Source organism: Sciurus carolinensis, chromosome 2 (genome assembly GCF_902686445.1).
Source record: "Sciurus carolinensis chromosome 2, mSciCar1.2, whole genome shotgun sequence".
Classification (NCBI taxonomy): Eukaryota; Metazoa; Chordata; class Mammalia; order Rodentia; family Sciuridae; genus Sciurus; species Sciurus carolinensis.
Window position 1 is genome coordinate 7,851,618 of NC_062214.1, and position 18,583 is coordinate 7,870,200.

Here is an 18,583-nt window from a genome sequence, read left to right on the forward strand (position 1 = left end):
CTTCACCCCTGTTCCATTTCGATCCAGCATTTTCTTTCCTTAATATCCAGATTAAGCTGATAGTCAGGAATTCTTCCTCCTCACCCAAACCAATTTCCTTCTTTTATTTATGATAGAATTTCTTGGCAAAGACAACCCGGCTTTTAATATTGAGATGAAAAGCATGAAATGCGATCATTCAGTGAAACGTTCAAACCCAACGCCTTCCTCCAAGCCATGAGCATCTCCCACTTGAGTCCTGACTTGAAGGCTTACAAGAGCAGTCACATTTGCACAACTCAGAAAGCCACAGCTGTTCAAAGTGTCATTTGACTCTTGCAACATGAGTGCAGAAGGGTCAGTATGCAAACTCTTTGAGGTCTTCAGCAGTCTCCCCAAGGGCCTATCAGAATCCTTTGATATTCAAATATCAAATTCAAATAGAATTCTCTTCTGAAGAGCTCATCACGACTTTCCCTTGGTCTTGGACTAACTGCTCTCACACTGCCAGATCTTTCCCAACAGTGGCTCCGTATCTGATCCCAGCAACTCACCAATGTGAATTCACATGATTCTACCAACTCCTGTGTCTTTTGCAAGATTTACAATTTCCCTTTGCAGTGAGCGTATGGGCATTCAATCCTTTATCCTGACTGATCCGTATAGTGACACATAGGACAGTGTAGCATACAAGAGGACTTTAGGGAAATACTTTTCTTAAGTAGACACCTTTTTTTGCAAATAAAATTATAAGTTTCTGCTTCCCGCTTTTACCTTCAGAACCAGGAGGATCTGGACAATAAGTTCTCAGACAAAAAGAAGCCCGTCTCCAGCAGCAGCCTGGTTACAAGGGGGGCTGTTTCTGTGGTCCGTGGCCGCGTGCTTGTGAGGCTATGCTCTGGGTTCTCTGCCCTCACCACCTTACCTGACTTAACCCTACTGCCAAGCACTGCTGTGGGCACTGGGGCTGTAATCAGGATGCACCCAGGCCCTGTCCACTTGGGGCGTCCATATGAGTGGGGAGGAAGCAGGGAAAGAGGAATTCCAGTGGCACTTCCTTATCCGTGGTGACATGCTCTTTGATCAGCGGGTGCCTGAAACCTCCCACAGCACCAAATCTATGTTATTTCCAGTGCCTGCATACCTATGATGAAGTTTAATTTATAAATAGGCACAGTAAGAGAGTAAGGATAAAACAAGTATAACAGTATGCGGTACTGTAATAAAAGTCACTTCAATGTGGTCTCTCGGAAGCTATTTTAATTTCTCATCGCACTGTGCTGTAATCATGTTTTGGGACTGCAGTTGACCATAAGTTACCGAAACCGTGAAAATCAAAACCGCAGACGTGGGAACTATTGTTCTGAAATCAAACCAGAGAGCAACGGATGTTCTGTGTACTCCAGAGAATGAAGGAGGGTGAGCAGGTGGCTTTCTTCAGGTAGGCTGGTGGAGGAAGGCTCAACCTGACTTGAGGTCTGAATGACCGGGAGGGAGCCGTGGGAAGATCTTGGGGGACAGCATTCCCATTTGGAAAGAACAAGCAGCATCCGAAGAGCTTCAGGTGGGAAATGGTTGGAGAACTGAATGTGGGAGGAAGAAACAGTGTGACCTGAGGTTCTAGAAGCTGGGGCCCAGGGGTGTCAGGATTGGATTTTAGGCAGGGTGAAGCCCTCTTTGTATGATTTTTTTGCAGGAAAATGACTTGACCTAATTTCTGTTTAAAACAAAAATCACATCCCAGTATTTCCTGGATGTGAGAATGCACAGCCCCACCTCCATCCAGGTGGATAGCTTTCTTGGAAAGCCACTCATCTGCTCACCAAACTCTGTCTGCTTCCCCCTCCTGCCTCCTTTCACGTTCTCCTGCCTTCCTGCTCTTGCTGCTGCTGTCCCTTGTCATGAGTTTGAACTTGGCAACCAGGCAAGCGTGGGTCTAACCCTGACTCCACCCTTGTGAGCTGGACAATGTTGAACACTCGTCTCCTCAGGCCTCAGTTTCCCCACCTGTGCAGTGGGAGAGCAACAGCACCCAAGCTGTGGAGATGCGGAGGTGCTTTGGTTAAAGACCTCTTCCTGCGGCACCTTCAGGTCTGGCTGGTTCCCAGGGCTCACAGAACGTGGACTCATGGTTTTGCAGTTGCACGGAGTGAAAATTTCAGCTTTGACACATGAGAAACAGCAACGACCACAGACAAGCCTTCCCCAGAAGTTCTGAACACTGCAAGACTAACGTGTGTGTAAATGCAACATCAGAGCCTGGGTGAAGCCCGATGTCTAGACAAAGAAGACCCGGTGCTGGCAAGTGATGGGAACATTCTGGAAATTTCTGGCTTAAGAGTTCTGCACTTATGATTCATATCATCTTACTCTTAAAAGTCTTTCCAGACTTTTCAAGTTTTCAGGTGAAGTCACTTGAATCATTTCTCCCCTTCTGGCCTAGATTTAGTAATAGAAAATAATAATCATAGTAAGAGAATAAAAATAGAACAAAGACAACTACTGACTCCTGAACATCCACCACCCACCAGCGTATGTCAGGTACTTGATAGGAAATAATTCACTTAATTCTCACAATTGGCCTTTGAGGAAGGCTCTCTTGCTTTCATGCCCATTTTATAAGAAAACCAACGGAGGCATAAAGATTCGATGTCACTTACCATGTCACCTAATTCATGAGTGAGGGATTGAGAGTCAAAATCGTGTCCCTCTGATCCACAATCTAAGTTCTTTACAGTAACCTGAAGATGCTCCTGGAAATGTTTCCAATCACACATCTAGATAAAATTACTTCCTTTAAAAGAACACATGCACAGTACAAATTACTTTTTCTGCACGAAGGAGGTCAAATTTTTCAACTTCATCTTCTAAGTATTTGGGAGCTGCCATTTGCAAGTATTCTTACTTGATTTCCTTTAATCTTCTTTAAACTCTTGTACTTTTTTTTCTGTGAAAAGTAAAATCTCTTTGCTATGTCATCTGTTTGTCTGCTTCACAAGAGCACTCTTTATTGAAGCCAGATTTAAGATGGGTTTCCCCCAAAATTTTTCATAGGAACTGAAAGCTTAGCTCCAGTCTTCTAGAAGGAACGTACTCTTTCGGTGATAATGTGGGGAAGCATGTCAATATGCCCCATTTTGGTAAAAAGACAGTCTGTTATTCCAACAGCTTTTCTCCCAACGCAATTCACACAGTGGTTGTGTGTGTCTGAGTGTTTTAGAATCTATTTTAACCGTTTTTAGAGTTTATTCAAGGTCTCAGATGGCTGTGATCTCTCTCCATCATGGATTTTTCTTCCTTGACTTTTATTAAGATGAAATGTTAGTGAGTGTATTTCCTAGACTTCCCAGAGCTCACCCATTCTTTGCTATCTTTCTCTGGTCCTAATGGTTGCAGGACACATTTGAAGAGCTTGGAGATAGTTCCCCTGGGGGAGAGTTGATTCTTACTGAATAAAAAGAGAAACAGGTACTGACCAGTTCCCTGAATTTCTCTCCAAGTCACTGAGCATGTGCTCAATTTAAGCTAGCAAGGAGGGGGGTGTAGGTAATATTGACTCATGCAACACTAAAATCCAGTTTCAGGCACAGCTGGATCCAGATGTCTAAATGATATCATTTGACATCTACTTTCTGGATCTCCTGGCTCTGCCTTGATCTGTGTTGATCCTTAAGTGTTACCACCCCCATGTTGTGGTCAAAGCCAGCACCACCTCTAGATGTATGACCTGGTGGCTTACTGACCCCAACACAAAGGGTACAATTCTATTCTGGTAGGTGCAGCAAAAGTTCCCATTTTTATTAATTTGGCTTAGGTCAGGTGCCCACCTGGGACATGAGCATCTTAGCAAGGGAAATGGAAACCCAGGTGAAGGACTCGGGGTGTGCATCCCCAAGGGTGGAGTTGGCGCTTCAGTGGTCATGGAACGGACCATCTAAGGACACTGAGTTCTTATAAGTTATTGAAAACACTGCCTATTCTCTGATACCAAGAGCTGTTGTTTACATCTGCTAACATACATGGGATTCGTCTTTGGCAAAGCAAAATTCTGGCACTTTTAAAAAAAGTCTATCCATGAGAAGTTGGGTTTCTTTTCCAAAGACTTTTTCTCTGGCATTAACACGCTTACAACCAGTTCTTTGGTTCCCAGCCAGGGGGCGAGGCACAGAGAGAAAAGCCTGAAAGGAGTCAGTTGATGTTCTTGGCATTTTGAAAGTCCCTTCCTTGTTCTGCATCACAGCCTCTCCCTTTTTGTCAACTGTTTCCTCTGCTCCTGGTGTGGCCGTGCCCACAGTCATTTACATCCTCTCTGACAGGTCAGCTGCCCCCTGTGCTCCCTGCGTGCCCTGCTGCGTCTGTCTGTCACTCTCCCTCTCCCTCTCTGCTTCCCTCCCTCCTGCAGTACTTACCTCCAGCACCAAGTCCTGGGCCACAGGTAAAGGTGGAGAAGAGCCAGAGGAGAGCGAGGGGCTTTGAGGCTGGGGTGCAGCACTCGGCAGCCCCTGGCCTGGTCTTGAACCACTTCCTGCTCCTGGGTGTTGAGGGAGGAGGCTGCCAGGCCCAGCAAGACTCCAGCTCCGTCCTCCTGTGTGTTTGCTCCTGTCTTTAAACACTGTGGGATACTAGAGTTTGGCCAAAACAATTGCCAACGAAGGGCAGGGGGAGGGAGAGGGGGGCGGAGAGGGCGAGAACGCTGATCGCCACAAATTAATGTGCAATATAAGCAGAAGCAGGGCGTCTTCCCCTTCCCTTTATCCTTCTCTGACTTCCTACCAACATATTAAGAAGTGTCTCCTTACAAGTGTGTCATACACAATGCTCCGTTGAAGGAAGGGGAGGAATCTTAGTGGTAACCCGGCCATTTGTCACTTTCGTGTACATCATAGAAAAGGCATTGGCCAGGTCCTCCATGCAAGGTTCCCCGGGCGTCCGTCATGACAAGCCTGTGAGGAAGCTACTAATGTTCCCATTTTACAAATGAGGAGACACAGCGAATTTTAGGGACTTGCCCAAGATCACACAGTTCCTCAGGAGAGGATCCAGAAGATCTTTAACGGTGATTCCAAAATTCTTGATATCCTCCTCCCCGCCCCACCCTCCCAAATCACACTGCTTTATAGAAAAGGGTCTGGGGAGGGGGGAAGCCGCTCAATTAAGTCAAGGCAGAGGGCAAAGCACCAACAGGCAGGTGTTGGAAAGTGCTCCTCCAGGCGGGGATGGAGCCTGTGTCCACTCACATGGTTTCCCCAACACCAGGTCTGATTCCACCCTGGTCAGCCGTCCACCGTGCCTTCCTGGGCAGACCCCTGCTTGGCTGGCCTTCAAAGAGCAAACTTTGCCAGTATTTCTGGTATCAATCTGCAACACTTTTAAAGTTCCATGCTAACATGAGAAAGCAAGAGAAAGCAATGAAGTTAGGAGCTGATTTCTGCCTGTGCCAGGCTCAGCTACCTCCTAGCTTGCTGGGCAGCCATGGGAAGGTTGATCAACCTCTCTGGATGTCAGCTTCTCACTCCTGAGTAATGACAGTAGCTAAGGTTCACATCATTCGTGGAACACTTCGTCTAGTCCAGACACCCTACTGTGTACCTTACCATATTATCTCATACAATCCTCATAACAAAATTATAAGGTAGGTTCTATTATTTGCCTTATTTTGCCAGAAAATAGAAGCAGAGAAAAATGAAATAACTTGGATTTAAATATAGTCTAACTCAGTGGTTCTCAAACATGAGTGTCCCCCCACCCCAGGGGACATTGGGCAATATCTGGAGATGTGTTTGGTGGTCACAAGAGTAACCTGCAATGGATCCCCCATGATAAAGAATGGTTGATCCCAAAAGTTAACATTACCAACTTCCAAAACCTGATCTATTTCTGGAGTTCCAGGCTCTTAACCACTGTCGCATAAATGCTTCTTCCCACTTCCTGTGGAGATAGAGGACAACTGAAGCTGAGTGTCACTCATGCAGTGCCTGGCAGCCAGGGACTTTGCCTCCCCGCCAACCTGCCGCCCCGCTCCCGGGAAAGGCAGGTCAGTGGACATCTGGATGGCTAACTTCTGCTCCACAGCGCAGCTGGAGAAAGCGAGGTCCCGGTTTGCATCGCGGCCTTTGTGTATCAACAGTTTGGAGTCCATTATTCATCCTGGAATTTCCTGGTTTGCTGAATAACCTCTGTTTATGTTTGTGTTTACAGTCGATCTGGGAATAAGCATCCAGAAGGATAATGTGACCACTTCTTCCCCCAAGACAATGGAGATGAGCGCTGTGGCCGATGCCAACGGAAAGAATCTTGGGAAAGAGGCCAAACCCGAGGCAACAGCTGCTAAATCTCGTTTTTTTCTTGACACTCTCTCGGCCTGTACCAGGACGTACCGGAGACCAAGGCACAGATTCATCCAATGGACCCGCGAAGCTTGATGTCAGCTCCAATAACGCTCCGGGGAACAAAGACCCGAGTGAGAAGTCTGCGCTTCCGGGCGCAGCTGCACCCGGCGGGGCCGCGGATAAAACCCCAGGGCGGACCCCCGGCCCCGACCAGGCCCTCTCTGCCCCCGGGGCACCTGAGTCAGGGGCGGCCCCCGCCAAGGACTCCAGCTTTTTCGACAAATTATTCAAACTGGACAAGGGACGGGACAAGGCAGCCGTTGACATCCAGGAGGAAGCCAGGAGTGCCGAGTGCGGGGACCAGGCCGAGGAGACCCCTGGATGCCCGGGGCAGGGCGATGCGGTCCCTGCAGGGAAGGTAAGAGTGCGCCAGGACCCCGCGCCCCAGAGCGCGCGGCAGCAGGCCGGGCCAGGACCGGGGCACGTGCGTCACCTTGCTGTCACCCAGTCCTAGCCGGGACCAAGCCGCACACCCCCCTAGGACAAATAGCGGTGGCAGCGCAGAGGCTCCCGGGGGCAGAAACATCTGCTGGCAGAACAATAACAGTCGTGACATCTGTTTTATGTACAAGAAAAGAGGAGGTGAGTTACATACAGATGAACCCGTCCCTCCATTCATCAATGGCGAGGGAGACAGGTTGCATTTATGATCAGTGGAGTCTGGACAGAAAGGCATTAGTGGAATAAAAATGGTTCCTAAAAGACTTAAATCCCCTGCCTGGTCTCAGCAGCGTGTTTGACATACGGTGTGGTTACAGGCATTAGCTGGGACACATTTCATGCCTTGCTCAGAAGATCCCGGATTGATCTTTAACTATCTTTTGCACGAAGGTGTAGTTTACAGCTCCACAGACTATTTTATGTATTGGTTATTTTCCAACAAGCTAGAGTAATACTTTGTAAAAAATAGATTAAAAAAAAAAAAAAGCCATATCCTGAATCAGTTCCTTTCTTTCCCTAGCAAAGAAAGGCAAGCTTTTTTTGACAGTAAAGAGAGCATTTAACCTTGAAAGAGTTTGTTTGTATTCTGAGCAGGAAAATAACTCCTTGAATGTGAAAGGAAATAGAAGTCGATACACTGTATTTTTAAAACACTCCTTTTCTTGGTTAATAGATATTTTAAATAACAATATTTTTCAAAATTTAGACATAAAGTAAGAGCTTCTAGTTAAATCTAGAACAAAGAAAAAATTAGTTTTATGACATGGTTAAATATCGCCACTGTCAATATATTTGTCTTAATGACAATGTAATGATGTACAGCTAAGATGCTAATAACACTTGCTTTCATCTTTTTAGCACTTATAATATTTCAGGCTGTGTTCTAAGCTCTGTGCATATATTGTTTTTCTTAGTGAAAATGAGTGTCACATTAATCAGTGGCTTTAATGCATCTGGGGTGACGTCAAGAATTATATTGTGACTATTAGATACCAGCCCAAAATTCTGGACAGTTGAAGTTGGGAAAACCTAGTAAAGCTCACTGTGGGGGCTCTTGCTATCAGCATTTTGCTGTCCCTATAAATTTGGGAGGAGGGGAGCAGTATTGAGGATTGAACCCAGGACACCTGGACACTAAGCCCTTTTCATTTTTTATTTTGAAACAGGGGCTCACTAAGGGGCTGAGACTGGCTTTGAACTTGAGATCCTCCTGCCCCTCAGCCTCCTGGCTGGGATTACGGCCATGTGCCACCATGCCTAGTTCCATAAATTTTGACCGAAAGAAGTTATTTTCAAAATTTCTTTCAGAAATTTAAAAAAAAAAAAAAAAAGTCCCTTCAGATGGCCACTTCCCAAGCTGTGCCAGTTCAAGGAGTCACTTGAATAGCTTTTATATAGTAAAAAGTGAGTCTTCAGATGTGCCCAGGAGCAGCCTAGGCACAGAGCCACCATGGTGGACAGGGTCAGGGTTTTTCTCCCTAGGACCTGGGTGTCCAATGAGAAAACACGGCTAGATAAACCTGGGATTGCTGGGCAGGGTGCCCGGCGCTGTCCCGGGGAAGCGGGGCTGGAAGGGTGCCTGACGCAGGAAGATGCGCCCCACTGAACCAGGGAGCAGTAGGTCCGGTGGACATACCAGGAGCCTGAGAGCCCTGGCCTGGGCTCTCGGCTACTCTCCGTGCTCCGAGGGCTGGGAGACTGCTTGCTCCCTTTTCCTGAGCAGAGAAGCACTTGTGGAGTTACCATTATTGGCTCTGGCTCCTAATCTATTCTGAGGTTGCGATTTTTTGATAGCTGCATGTTTCTGGGGTGTGGGCGTCAAAGCCCAGCCATTGCCTGAGTCAGGAAAAGGCTGGGTTATTGGGAAAGGAATGAAGGGCTGCTGTCCCCATCTTTGCCTGGTTGCCTAGTGACCCATCCAAGTCGCCATCTTAGTAAACCAGTTCAGCATCTGACAACTGATCCTGAATGTTCAACTCACCCTTCATCTGAGAAAAGCTCCAGGGTTTGGTTCCGTTTGGGGTTTGATTTTGGTTTCTGCTCTGCAGTACTGGGGGTTGAACCCAGGGGTGCTTTCCCGCTGACTGCCTCCCAGCCCCTTTTAGTTCATTTTGGGACAGGGTCATGCTAAGTTGCTGAGGCTAGCCTTGAACTTAGGAAAGTTCAGCTCAGCCTCCTTTATTGAAAAAACCCTCCCGGGGACAGTGACTCTGAGTGGATTTCAAGGTGAGATCTGAGTCCAAAGGTGGGACTTGTGTTGGAAACGTGAAATCATAGTAATCTCTCAGGGTACCCCAAAATCGTAACCTGCTTTCCTTTCTGGATAAGTGAGCTAGCACCCTTCGATTTACCAACAAAGTCTCCATCGGCTTCTGTTACAATATGCTGCAAATTTCCACCTTGGGTTGCTGGTCATTTTGAAATATTTTGTGCCCAACCTGCATTATGTACACATAAAACATGAAAATTAAGAAGAAACAGGCATTTCTCCATCAACCTGGGAACTTGTGGATTTCCAAATACATACGTCTGTGAGAATGTTTAACCCCCCCAAATCGGCTTCTGATTTGTTAAGTTTTCTCATCTGCTCGCTGGCTACACTGTCCTGTATTTGGGGGGAAACCGATTGGTCTGTAAGTGCATTGAGAGAACACAACCCTCAGACAGTGAGGTGAATAAAACTTTCCAGTCAACTCTGGGTGGGAACACTGCACTGGACATAGATAGGCAGTGATATATTGATTCGGAATTCTTAGGGTAAATTATACCCTGGGCTCATCAGCTGTCCCCCTCCCCCTCTCCCCTGCCCTCCCCCTCCCCCACTTTCACCACTTGCTCCTCAGTGGATTGGAATTCCAGCCACAAAGCCACAGCGCTGTGAATTGGGAGAGAGATGCCACCATTTCATTCTGGGGAAAGCACACAAATCTTCTGTGTTTGCAGAATGACAATCTTATTTTTGTGCCTCATAAAACTACATTCAGAGCATAGCATCATTAAAACAAGGCAAGAATTCACAAACAAATGAAGCCTTTACTACACAGACCAAAGAAAAGATAAATTATATGCCTGAAAGATTCCACTGAGCTGTGACTCACACAAGCCAACGTGCTGGCAGAGCAGAGGTTTTCCCCTCTCCCCTACTGAACCAGGGTTCTAAGATAAGCATTTAAGAGAGTCCTCATGCATGCACACAGTGACCATGTCATGGAAATTTGACCTTTGTGGTTAAAAAGAAAAAACACACTCAGTTTCTTTTTCTTTTCCACATGGTCCTTCCAGAGGTGTCTGTGCCCGGTAGGGGTGCAGAAAATGTTGCCATGTATCATTGGACAAAATTAAAGAGAATGTTTCTCTTTTTTAAAAATATTTTTAATAGTTGTTGATGAAGCTTTATTTATTTATTTATATGTGGTGCTGAGTCTCGAACCCAGTGCCTACACATGCTCTACCACTGAGCCACAAACCCAGCCCCAGAACACTCCTTTTCTTTTAAGATTTTAGCTAAGTTCTGCAATTGTTATTTAAACCCCTACCTTGTGCAAAGCACGAAAGATAAGTCACATTTCTAGTCCTTCAAGAAGCATATCACCTAAAAAGAAAAATCATATCTTAAGTGATAGATGATAAGCACGTTAGACCTCAAATTCGCTCAGATCACGGATATGAAGAGCAACACTCAATGTTCCTGCTTCCTCTTCTCTTTTCTCCCTTGAACACACTCCATTCAAGCTTTGGAGGAGCCTGCCATGATGCTGCGCCTGCCCCCTACCCTCCCGGCAGCTGCCAAATCCCGAAAGTCTCAGCACTTATCCCAGAGGATCCAATGTCAGTTGACTCTCTGCTGCAGGCCTCGCCTTCTTTCCTGAAGCATCCTCCTCGCTTGGTTTCCAGGTCCTCCCCCTCCCTGGCCACTGCTCCTGGATTTCCTTCTCAACTTATCCCCCAATTGTCAGAGCTCCTTGTGTGCCTGTTCTTGGGTGCCTTCTCTAACTACACCCACTTCCTTGAAAATCCCCTGGGTCTCGCCGGTCTGAATGCCCTGACCTGCTGACAAGATCTACCCCTGAAGTCGGACCTCAGTATCCAGCCGCCTCTTCTGTACGTCTGCTTGAACTTCGGCACCTCCCTGTGAATATGCTCTGCAGACTCCGCCTGGGCATGTCGCCAGCTGCACTCACCACCCCCAGCAGCTTGCCCTGGGCCGGGTCCACAGCCTTGCTCATCCGGGTCAGTGGCAGCTGCCCCACCACTGCTGCTTAGTGGTCCAATGGGGATCGAAGGGCCGAGGTTCCCAGGGTCCTTTTCCACATGGGATTAGTACTGAATTAAAATGTAGGCACTGAAGTCAAGTAACCTGAGTGTTCTTTCTGTCACCTGCTGGCTCCGCAGCCTTGGGTAAACTACTTAACCTTTCTGGGCCTCAGTTTTTTTATTGGTAAAGTGGGGATCATGATAGTTTTTAGCACATTTTCACATGATTCGCACTCGCACACATTAAATGAGATAAGTTATATATTTAGCACAGAGAAATTGCAGTTTGAAAAGGAGAAAAGCTATTATTAGTATATGGGTTTTCTCCCTGCCTACTGCTCCATATTTTATACTTGTTACCTTTCATTTCTGCAGTTCTCAACCGGATCTCTCACAATGGGATCTAATCTAAGAGCTGTTACTAAATGCGTGAGGCTAACTGGGAGTCATGAAGTTACTCTGGGACTCGAATGCCCATACACAAAGGCCCAGTTCCCTAGTCTGACATTCGGGTGTTTCCACAATCTTTTCCTGTGCCCATTCTCCCAACTGTGTTTTCCCCTGGCCCCTTGAATTTCTCCAGCACTGTGGCCAACGTAGAACTTGGGGTGGTGGCCATCTGCTTCCCACGATTCTCTCTACCTTGCTCCCTCCCCTTTTCAGTTAATCAAAAATTTATTTCAGCTTCAAGTATAAAGTTCTTTATGAAGTGACCAGATGTCCCCATTCCCAGCTGGTTTTTGACAATATGAAGCCCTCAAATATTTTTCTTTCTGCTCTATGTTAAATCAAATTCTGTGATAAAATCTCTTTGAAGGAATCGTCTCATTAACCTATCAAAACTTACAATAAAATTCCTTTGTTTTCGCCATTTTACAGACAAAGAAATCAAAAGTTCAGAGAAACAAAGTCACTCACTCCAAGTCACCCAGCTTTAGCTAGAATCATCTAGTTCCAAAGACTGTATTCTTTTTCTTTCTTCTCTCTTCCTTTTTTTAAATACTGAGACTGAACCCAGGGATGCTTAACCACTGAGCCACATCCCCCACACTTTTATTTCTAATTTTGAGGCAGGATCTTACTAAGTTGATTAGGGCCTTACTAAGTTGCTGAGGCTGGCCTCAAACTTCCAATCCTCCTGCCTTCGCAAAATCTGCATTCTTAAACACTCAACACTAATGTTTTTACTAATTATTTGAAATTTGTGCAGTAAGCCTTCAACTTATACAAAATCGAATAATATTAATTTGAGGAAGTGTGATTCGAAAAAGTTAATATATGCAAAATTGGAAATGCCAAGTTAATCCCAAATTTAAAAATTAAAAAATGAGTCGCCTAGTTCCCACATCAGAAGGCCAAGTGTTATATGTTGTGGTTTTTAATTTGTTTTGCTTTATACCGTCTGGCCCCCAGGCTTGACATTTTGATGAGTAAAGAAAACTATTCATCTAAAGATTCATCAGTGCAAAAGGAAAGTCCGTCTTAAATTAGGCAGGTTGGGAGCAAGCAGAGTCTTCTGCATAACTCTATAATTGTGATGAATTTAGCACCAAGAAACATTTTTTCCCATATTTTTATTGGTACATTATAGTTGTGCCTAATGGTGGGATTTGTTGTTACATATTCACACATGAACACAATAGAAAGGTCTAATTTAACTAATGCCATTCCCCAGCACCTCCTCGATTCTCCCTCTCTCCTCCCTTCCCCACCCCGTCCCTTTCCTCTACTCATCTCCCTTTGATCTTCATGAGATCCTCCCTTCCTTTCCCTTTTTCCTCTCTAGCCTCCACATAAGAGAGAAAACATACATCCCTTGACCTTCTAAGTTTGGCTTATTTTACTGAACATAATGTTCTCAAATTCCATCCATTTTCCAGCAAATGACATCATTTCGTTTTTTACGGCTGAATAAAGTTCAGTATCTGTACCACATTTTCTTTATCCACTCATCCACCGATGGACACCCAGGCTGGCTCCATCGTTTGGCTGCCGTGAACTGTGTGCTGTGTAAACATGGGTGCGCGTAGCACTGTAGTAGGCTGACTTTAATTCTTTAGGATAAATACCGAGGGTTGGCACAGCTGGGTCACGCAGTGGTCCCACGCTATCTTTTGAGGACCCTCCACACTGCTTCTCTGTGGTACCTCCGGGAAACCTTAGATATGAGATTTTCCTGCAGCAGAGGTGACGTGGAAACGCTGGGAGCCGAGTGACCTGAGCAAGTCCAAACTTTACCACCGCATGTGGTGGAGTCGGTTGTAACTGTCCTGCTTCGGAGTTCATAACTTGCAGGCTGTGCCGCAGGCGCTCTGCACCCGTTGTCTGCTCTGAGCCTTATAGCAACGCAAGGCAGACCTTCCGTACCCGCTTGGCATCAGGAGGTCATTAAGTGCATGGAGCTGCTGGAGCCTCCAGGAACAGCTCCAGTTCTCTCCCTAGACTAGCTTCCACCATGAGCACAGCCCACAGTAAGAAGCAGATGCCACTTCTTCACCTAATGCACACGCACGTGCACAAACAAGGGTCACCAAGTACTTCCACTTTTCCACCATGTGACACAGGCTAGTATTTTCTAATTTTTCTGCTTTATTCTGTTTGATGTTTTAATGCTGGTTTTGACTCCCTAAATCATTTTCCAGTCCACTAATGGTAACAATTTAGAGTTTGAAGAATGTTGTTCTATCATAACAACCCTTTGCACATACCCAGATGGTGATCTTAAGGGGTGCAAGTGTCTCTTATGCAGCTGGCACTCCCAATGGTTATTACCTTTTGAAGAACATCAGGATGTGCTATTGGAATATTATGTTTTGCCTAGCATAACTTTAAATAGAAAGTGGTTTCAAAATACATGTATGAACAAATAAAAAAGATATATATCTAAGATATATATATATATATATATATATATATATATATAGAGAGAGAGAGAGAGAGAGAGAGAGAGAGGGAGAGAGAGAGAGAGAGAGAGAGAAAGAGAGAGAGAGAGCTAAAAAAAATGCATGTATGGTATATATGTTTTCCCTGGGATTAACTGCCCTCATACATTGGAACTCTTCATTTCATCTTTAGCCTGTTATGGTGTTGACCAAGTTGAAATCTAGTGAATTGAGTCATTTTTCCCTCCAGGGTTAGCCTGTCTGGCTCATTCCTTCAAAGGTTATAATAATAGTGAATTTATAGAGTTCACTAAGTCACAGAAAGGTGAAATACCTTGAGGGAGATCATTTGACTGGCAAGTGGCAGAGATGGAATTTGTTACCAGTACCCACATGCCTAACCACTGTGTCTGGAAATTCAAAATGAGGAAATGCCTTGAGACTTTGGAAATATCATATATCTTTTAATTTTTCTAAAGTCCATATTCCCCAGAACCTCTATCCAATGAGATTGGCCAAGAAATAGGACTTCACCGCCAAAACCTTTCAGGAAATACTATTTTCTTTCCTCCTGAAGATGCGTAGGAGACATCAGCCTTCTAAAGGCTCTGAGAAGTCCTGCAACAAGCACGTCTGTTTAACTTTTCACCAAGTGTTTTCAGACTTAACTACCCATTTGATTCTGAGCCATCTAACAAGTACAGCAGACCTTCTGGGGGGACATTCTAGCAAACACCAGTCAGGCATTGAGAGCCAGCTGGGAAGTGAGGGATGACTGTCTCTTGAAATGGCGTATTTACTCACCACCTCACCCAAGTCCCCACCCCTCCCTAGTGCTCCCTAACAGCGCAGCCACTGACCCGTCTTTTATTACAGCATTCAAATGTGGTAGAGTCAAGGGTTGAGTAAAATACATCCATCACAAACTATTTCCCCATACAGCTCACCACAAGGTGAAGCTGCTTAGGAGCCTGCAATTCCAGCCTGAACAGCCATCCATCAGCAGATGTTCAACAATAAACAGGAGGGGCGTACTTTCACTTAGTCATTCAGCAAACACATGAGTGCTTTCTTTGTGTCCGAAATATGAACTCTAGATTCCAACATGGGCAGGAATTCTAGGTCAAAGTTCAACAATTAAAACAAGGCAAGACATGAGCCAAAGAATAGGAGTAAAATAAAGTAAGTTTCAAAATAGAACACAGAGAAAAGAGGGGAATATTGGCTAAAATTGGTAGGGCGGAGTCAGGAAAGAGATTTACCTAAAAGTGCAGGGAAAGGTTGTGGTTTCTTTCTCCTTTTGCATCAGGCCAAACAATTCTAAGGAGGTCTGCAGCTAGATTCTGGCAGCATTCAAAGCTGCTTTCTTGCTATTGGGAAGTGTTGGCTGAACAGAAGGGAAACATGTTCTAGCCGTGGGGAATTAGCTTTTGTTTTTTGAGGCAGCTTTTAAAATGTTGGGTGATTTTCCTCTAATAACTGTGCAGTGCCTTTGTCAATGTATAAGCTGCAGGTGTTGGACAGAGGCATCTTCCACAAACCCATTGTGGGCCATCCTGGGAATCCCTCTGGGCCCCCCTTGCCAGCAGCAAATGTATAATTTGATCCTACCTCAATGGACCGTATTCAAGAGTGTGCTCACTCATGTATCCTGGAACATCCCCCAAAGTAGTGACTGCTGCCACAAAGGGGCACAGGAGGGACATTGCCTGACCCAGTTCTCTAGCCACTCTCTCAAGTCATTGTAAGTCATTCCCTCAAAGAGGGAGTAATCAGAGAGGAAATGGAAAGTCTAATTCCTAAGGCGTGCAAATAGCTTTCTTAGACAGATACCTGTCCGTCCCCCCCCCCCCCCGCCCACACAAGCAACTGGTTTATTTAATCCTACAAATACAACCTGTCCGTGTGGGTTGATGAGGATCTACCCTGTAGAAGCCCCAAGTTGGACTTCCGCTGAGAAGATATGAGATGAGTTGGGGTTTTGTTTTATGGTCGGAGGGATTGAACCCCGGGCCTTCCACATGCTAGATGAGTGTGCTAATGAGGTGAGTTTCGGTGCACTCAGACGAGGCCTAGAGAGCGGTAAAATGGCAGTGATGTGATTTACAACAAAGAGCCCTGCTCTGGGTCCTTTAGCCTGTCTTGGCTCAGTGGGTACAAGAGGCTACACTGAACAAGATCATGTCTCTCCTCCTGCAAAAGAGGAAGAAAGATGAGTAAATGGAAAATCTTAGGCTGTAAATTCCCTTCTTAGAAAACATAGCAGAGAGCAATGAAAAATCTAGATTTTATACTTTAATATTTTATTTAAATTTTCCCTGAAGTTTCTGACAATTTCCCAGTTAGTACCTGGATCTTACTGGGAATTTCGTTTCAACCACGGACTTCACCAATACAAAATTTTAAAGTTTTAAAACACGCATGCTTCTTGACTGGGACATTCTACACTTTAGAGTGGACTGAAAAGTTGAGCAAACTGTTGTCCACAAGGCCAAAAATCAAAACAGCAAAAAAACCCACTTCAGTATTGTTTGTAAAAGGAAATGATAGGGCTTTCCTGAGGGTGACGGTGCGCCATGCGTCAGACCCCATCAACAAGGCTGGCGAGGAGACTGAGGCTGACGTGAGAGTGCAGTCACACATGGCAGGTGTGACCTCTGGGGTAGCAGCAGAGCCGGCCTGCCTGCCCACATATATCCACGCTTCCCCCCAGGAGGGGTGTGGAATGCAAAGTTGCTAAGTGTTAATAGCACTTGTCTTTCCATAATGACATGATGGATACACTTTCCCACTTTTCCTTCGTTGATATTTTTGTCTCATTTCTGTTAAAGGAGCCCCGTAGTGGACCATCTAAGCCGAGGAACGTGCCCCCGTCTGGGCGATTCCCCGACTCCGCCACTAGGCGGCGCTGTGAGGTTGACACATCCCGCAGCCCCAGGGATCGCGGACCTGGTCACAGTGGCTCCAACGGGCTTTGCCTTCTCTCCGCAACGCCCAACCTATCGGTGCAGAGTGCGCGTGGCAATTCCTTGTTCACAAATAACACTGACCCTTAAAAAAACACGTTGATGGCTGCTGAGAAACCATCCCCAAGAAAGGGATCTTGTGCCGGAGGGGCGGCTCGGGGACCGCCCTCTCAGTCGGCATCTGATGCGGGGCACGATTCGTGTTCTGGGCCTGTCCTGGCCATGGGCTTAAGAGACACCGTCGCATTAGGTGGGCACTGTGGGGAAAGTAAAAGTGACGTCGCCTACGTCGTACACGTTCACTGATGCTCCTCAGGTGGCTTAGAGCTCTGTATTTTAAAAAAATGTGAAAAATACTGTCTGTTTAGGGAAGGTTGGGATTCCACAAAATGCTTTCAGCGTCTGGTCTTAGGGTCCCTCCTGCTTGCTGACTTCCCTTCCTTCCTAGGCAAGCTGGAGGACGGATTCTAGCTTGGAGAACTTAGTTTTCTCCCTGAGTCTGTGACAGTGCTCTGCGCGAAGTAAAGTGGAACCTTAGTGACCACCAGCCACCAGGCAGGTCCAACCCGGGACGTCCAAGGGGGCGGGGGGGGCGGACACAGACCCCTCTTTCCTTGCATCCCAGAAGCATGTGACTGGAATTTCCAACAGATGCAAAGGAATGGAGTCAAGGGTTGGGGGGACTCTGCTCTTCAGACGTGGGTCCGTCTTGGCCCCATCTTGGTCTGTACTCTGCCCTTGGTCTGAAGGTCCAGAGGGAGGCGGTGCATAGGAAATCCAGCAGGGTCCCAGCAGGCCCAGACAGGAGCTTCAGCCTGGGTCCCCGCCTTCCCTGTGTTTTCAGGTTGCCGGCCTGAGGCCCTGCCTGACCCGCTCAGTCCAGTGGACCTCCCCAGCTGAGTTCCACACGGGCTGCATTAGAACCTCACATATGATCAGGCAGCGCTCTCTTTCAGCGTCACATGTTGTGATCACTTAACCGGGGTTCCCGTCTGCCTGCTCTTTGAAACCAACAGAAAGAAAAAGAAAACACATGAGATTCTTAGAGAGGAAAGACAAATTGACACCAGAACTCCTGCATCCTTAAAAAGCGTTTCTAGTATTTCTTGAAGAGCGTTTCTGCTTCATGTGAGATTTCTGTTTGCTGAGAATGATCTGAGGACCCGGTGAGACGAGGGAAGACACGTTATTTGCAGTCAAGGACAAATAACACTTTTAAGGTACAGGCTGCGAACCGGCAGCCTGAAGACTGAGTCCTCCTTCCCACTGTGTTTAGCTTGGCCCTTTGGATGTTTTTAGATTTTTTGAATTAGTCATGCACATTCTGTTTTAATTTTAATTTTAGTAGGTAGTGCATTCACTTGAATCAAAATAAGAAGTTAGAAAGCGCTATATTTGTCCATGAGCATCTCTCCAATAGATAATCACTGGTTTATATTTTTTTAAGTGTATCTTTCTAGGAGTTCTCTGAGCATAAGCAAGGAAATAAATCACAAATTCTTATTCCTTCTTTTTACACAAACGATAATATAACATGCACTCTATTCTCTCTTTTTTTTTTTTTCCAGTTAATAAGACTTTCTATATCTGCACATAAAGCACTTCCTCATTGGTAACATCTGATACTTCACACATATGAATTTAGGTACAGCATCAACTCTTAGAAGTGGAA

At 45.8% G+C, this 18,583-nt stretch overlaps 1 protein-coding gene across 1 annotated transcript in view; it reads left to right on the forward strand.

Moving 5' to 3' along the window:
* Positions 1-18,583, forward strand: part of Bcas1 (brain enriched myelin associated protein 1) — an 89,920-nt gene that overhangs the window by 16,890 nt on the left and 54,447 nt on the right. The window contains 2 exon segments of the mRNA XM_047539181.1: positions 6,178-6,317; positions 6,319-6,726. Of these exon segments, the coding sequence (XP_047395137.1) occupies positions 6,178-6,317; positions 6,319-6,726 (548 nt within the window).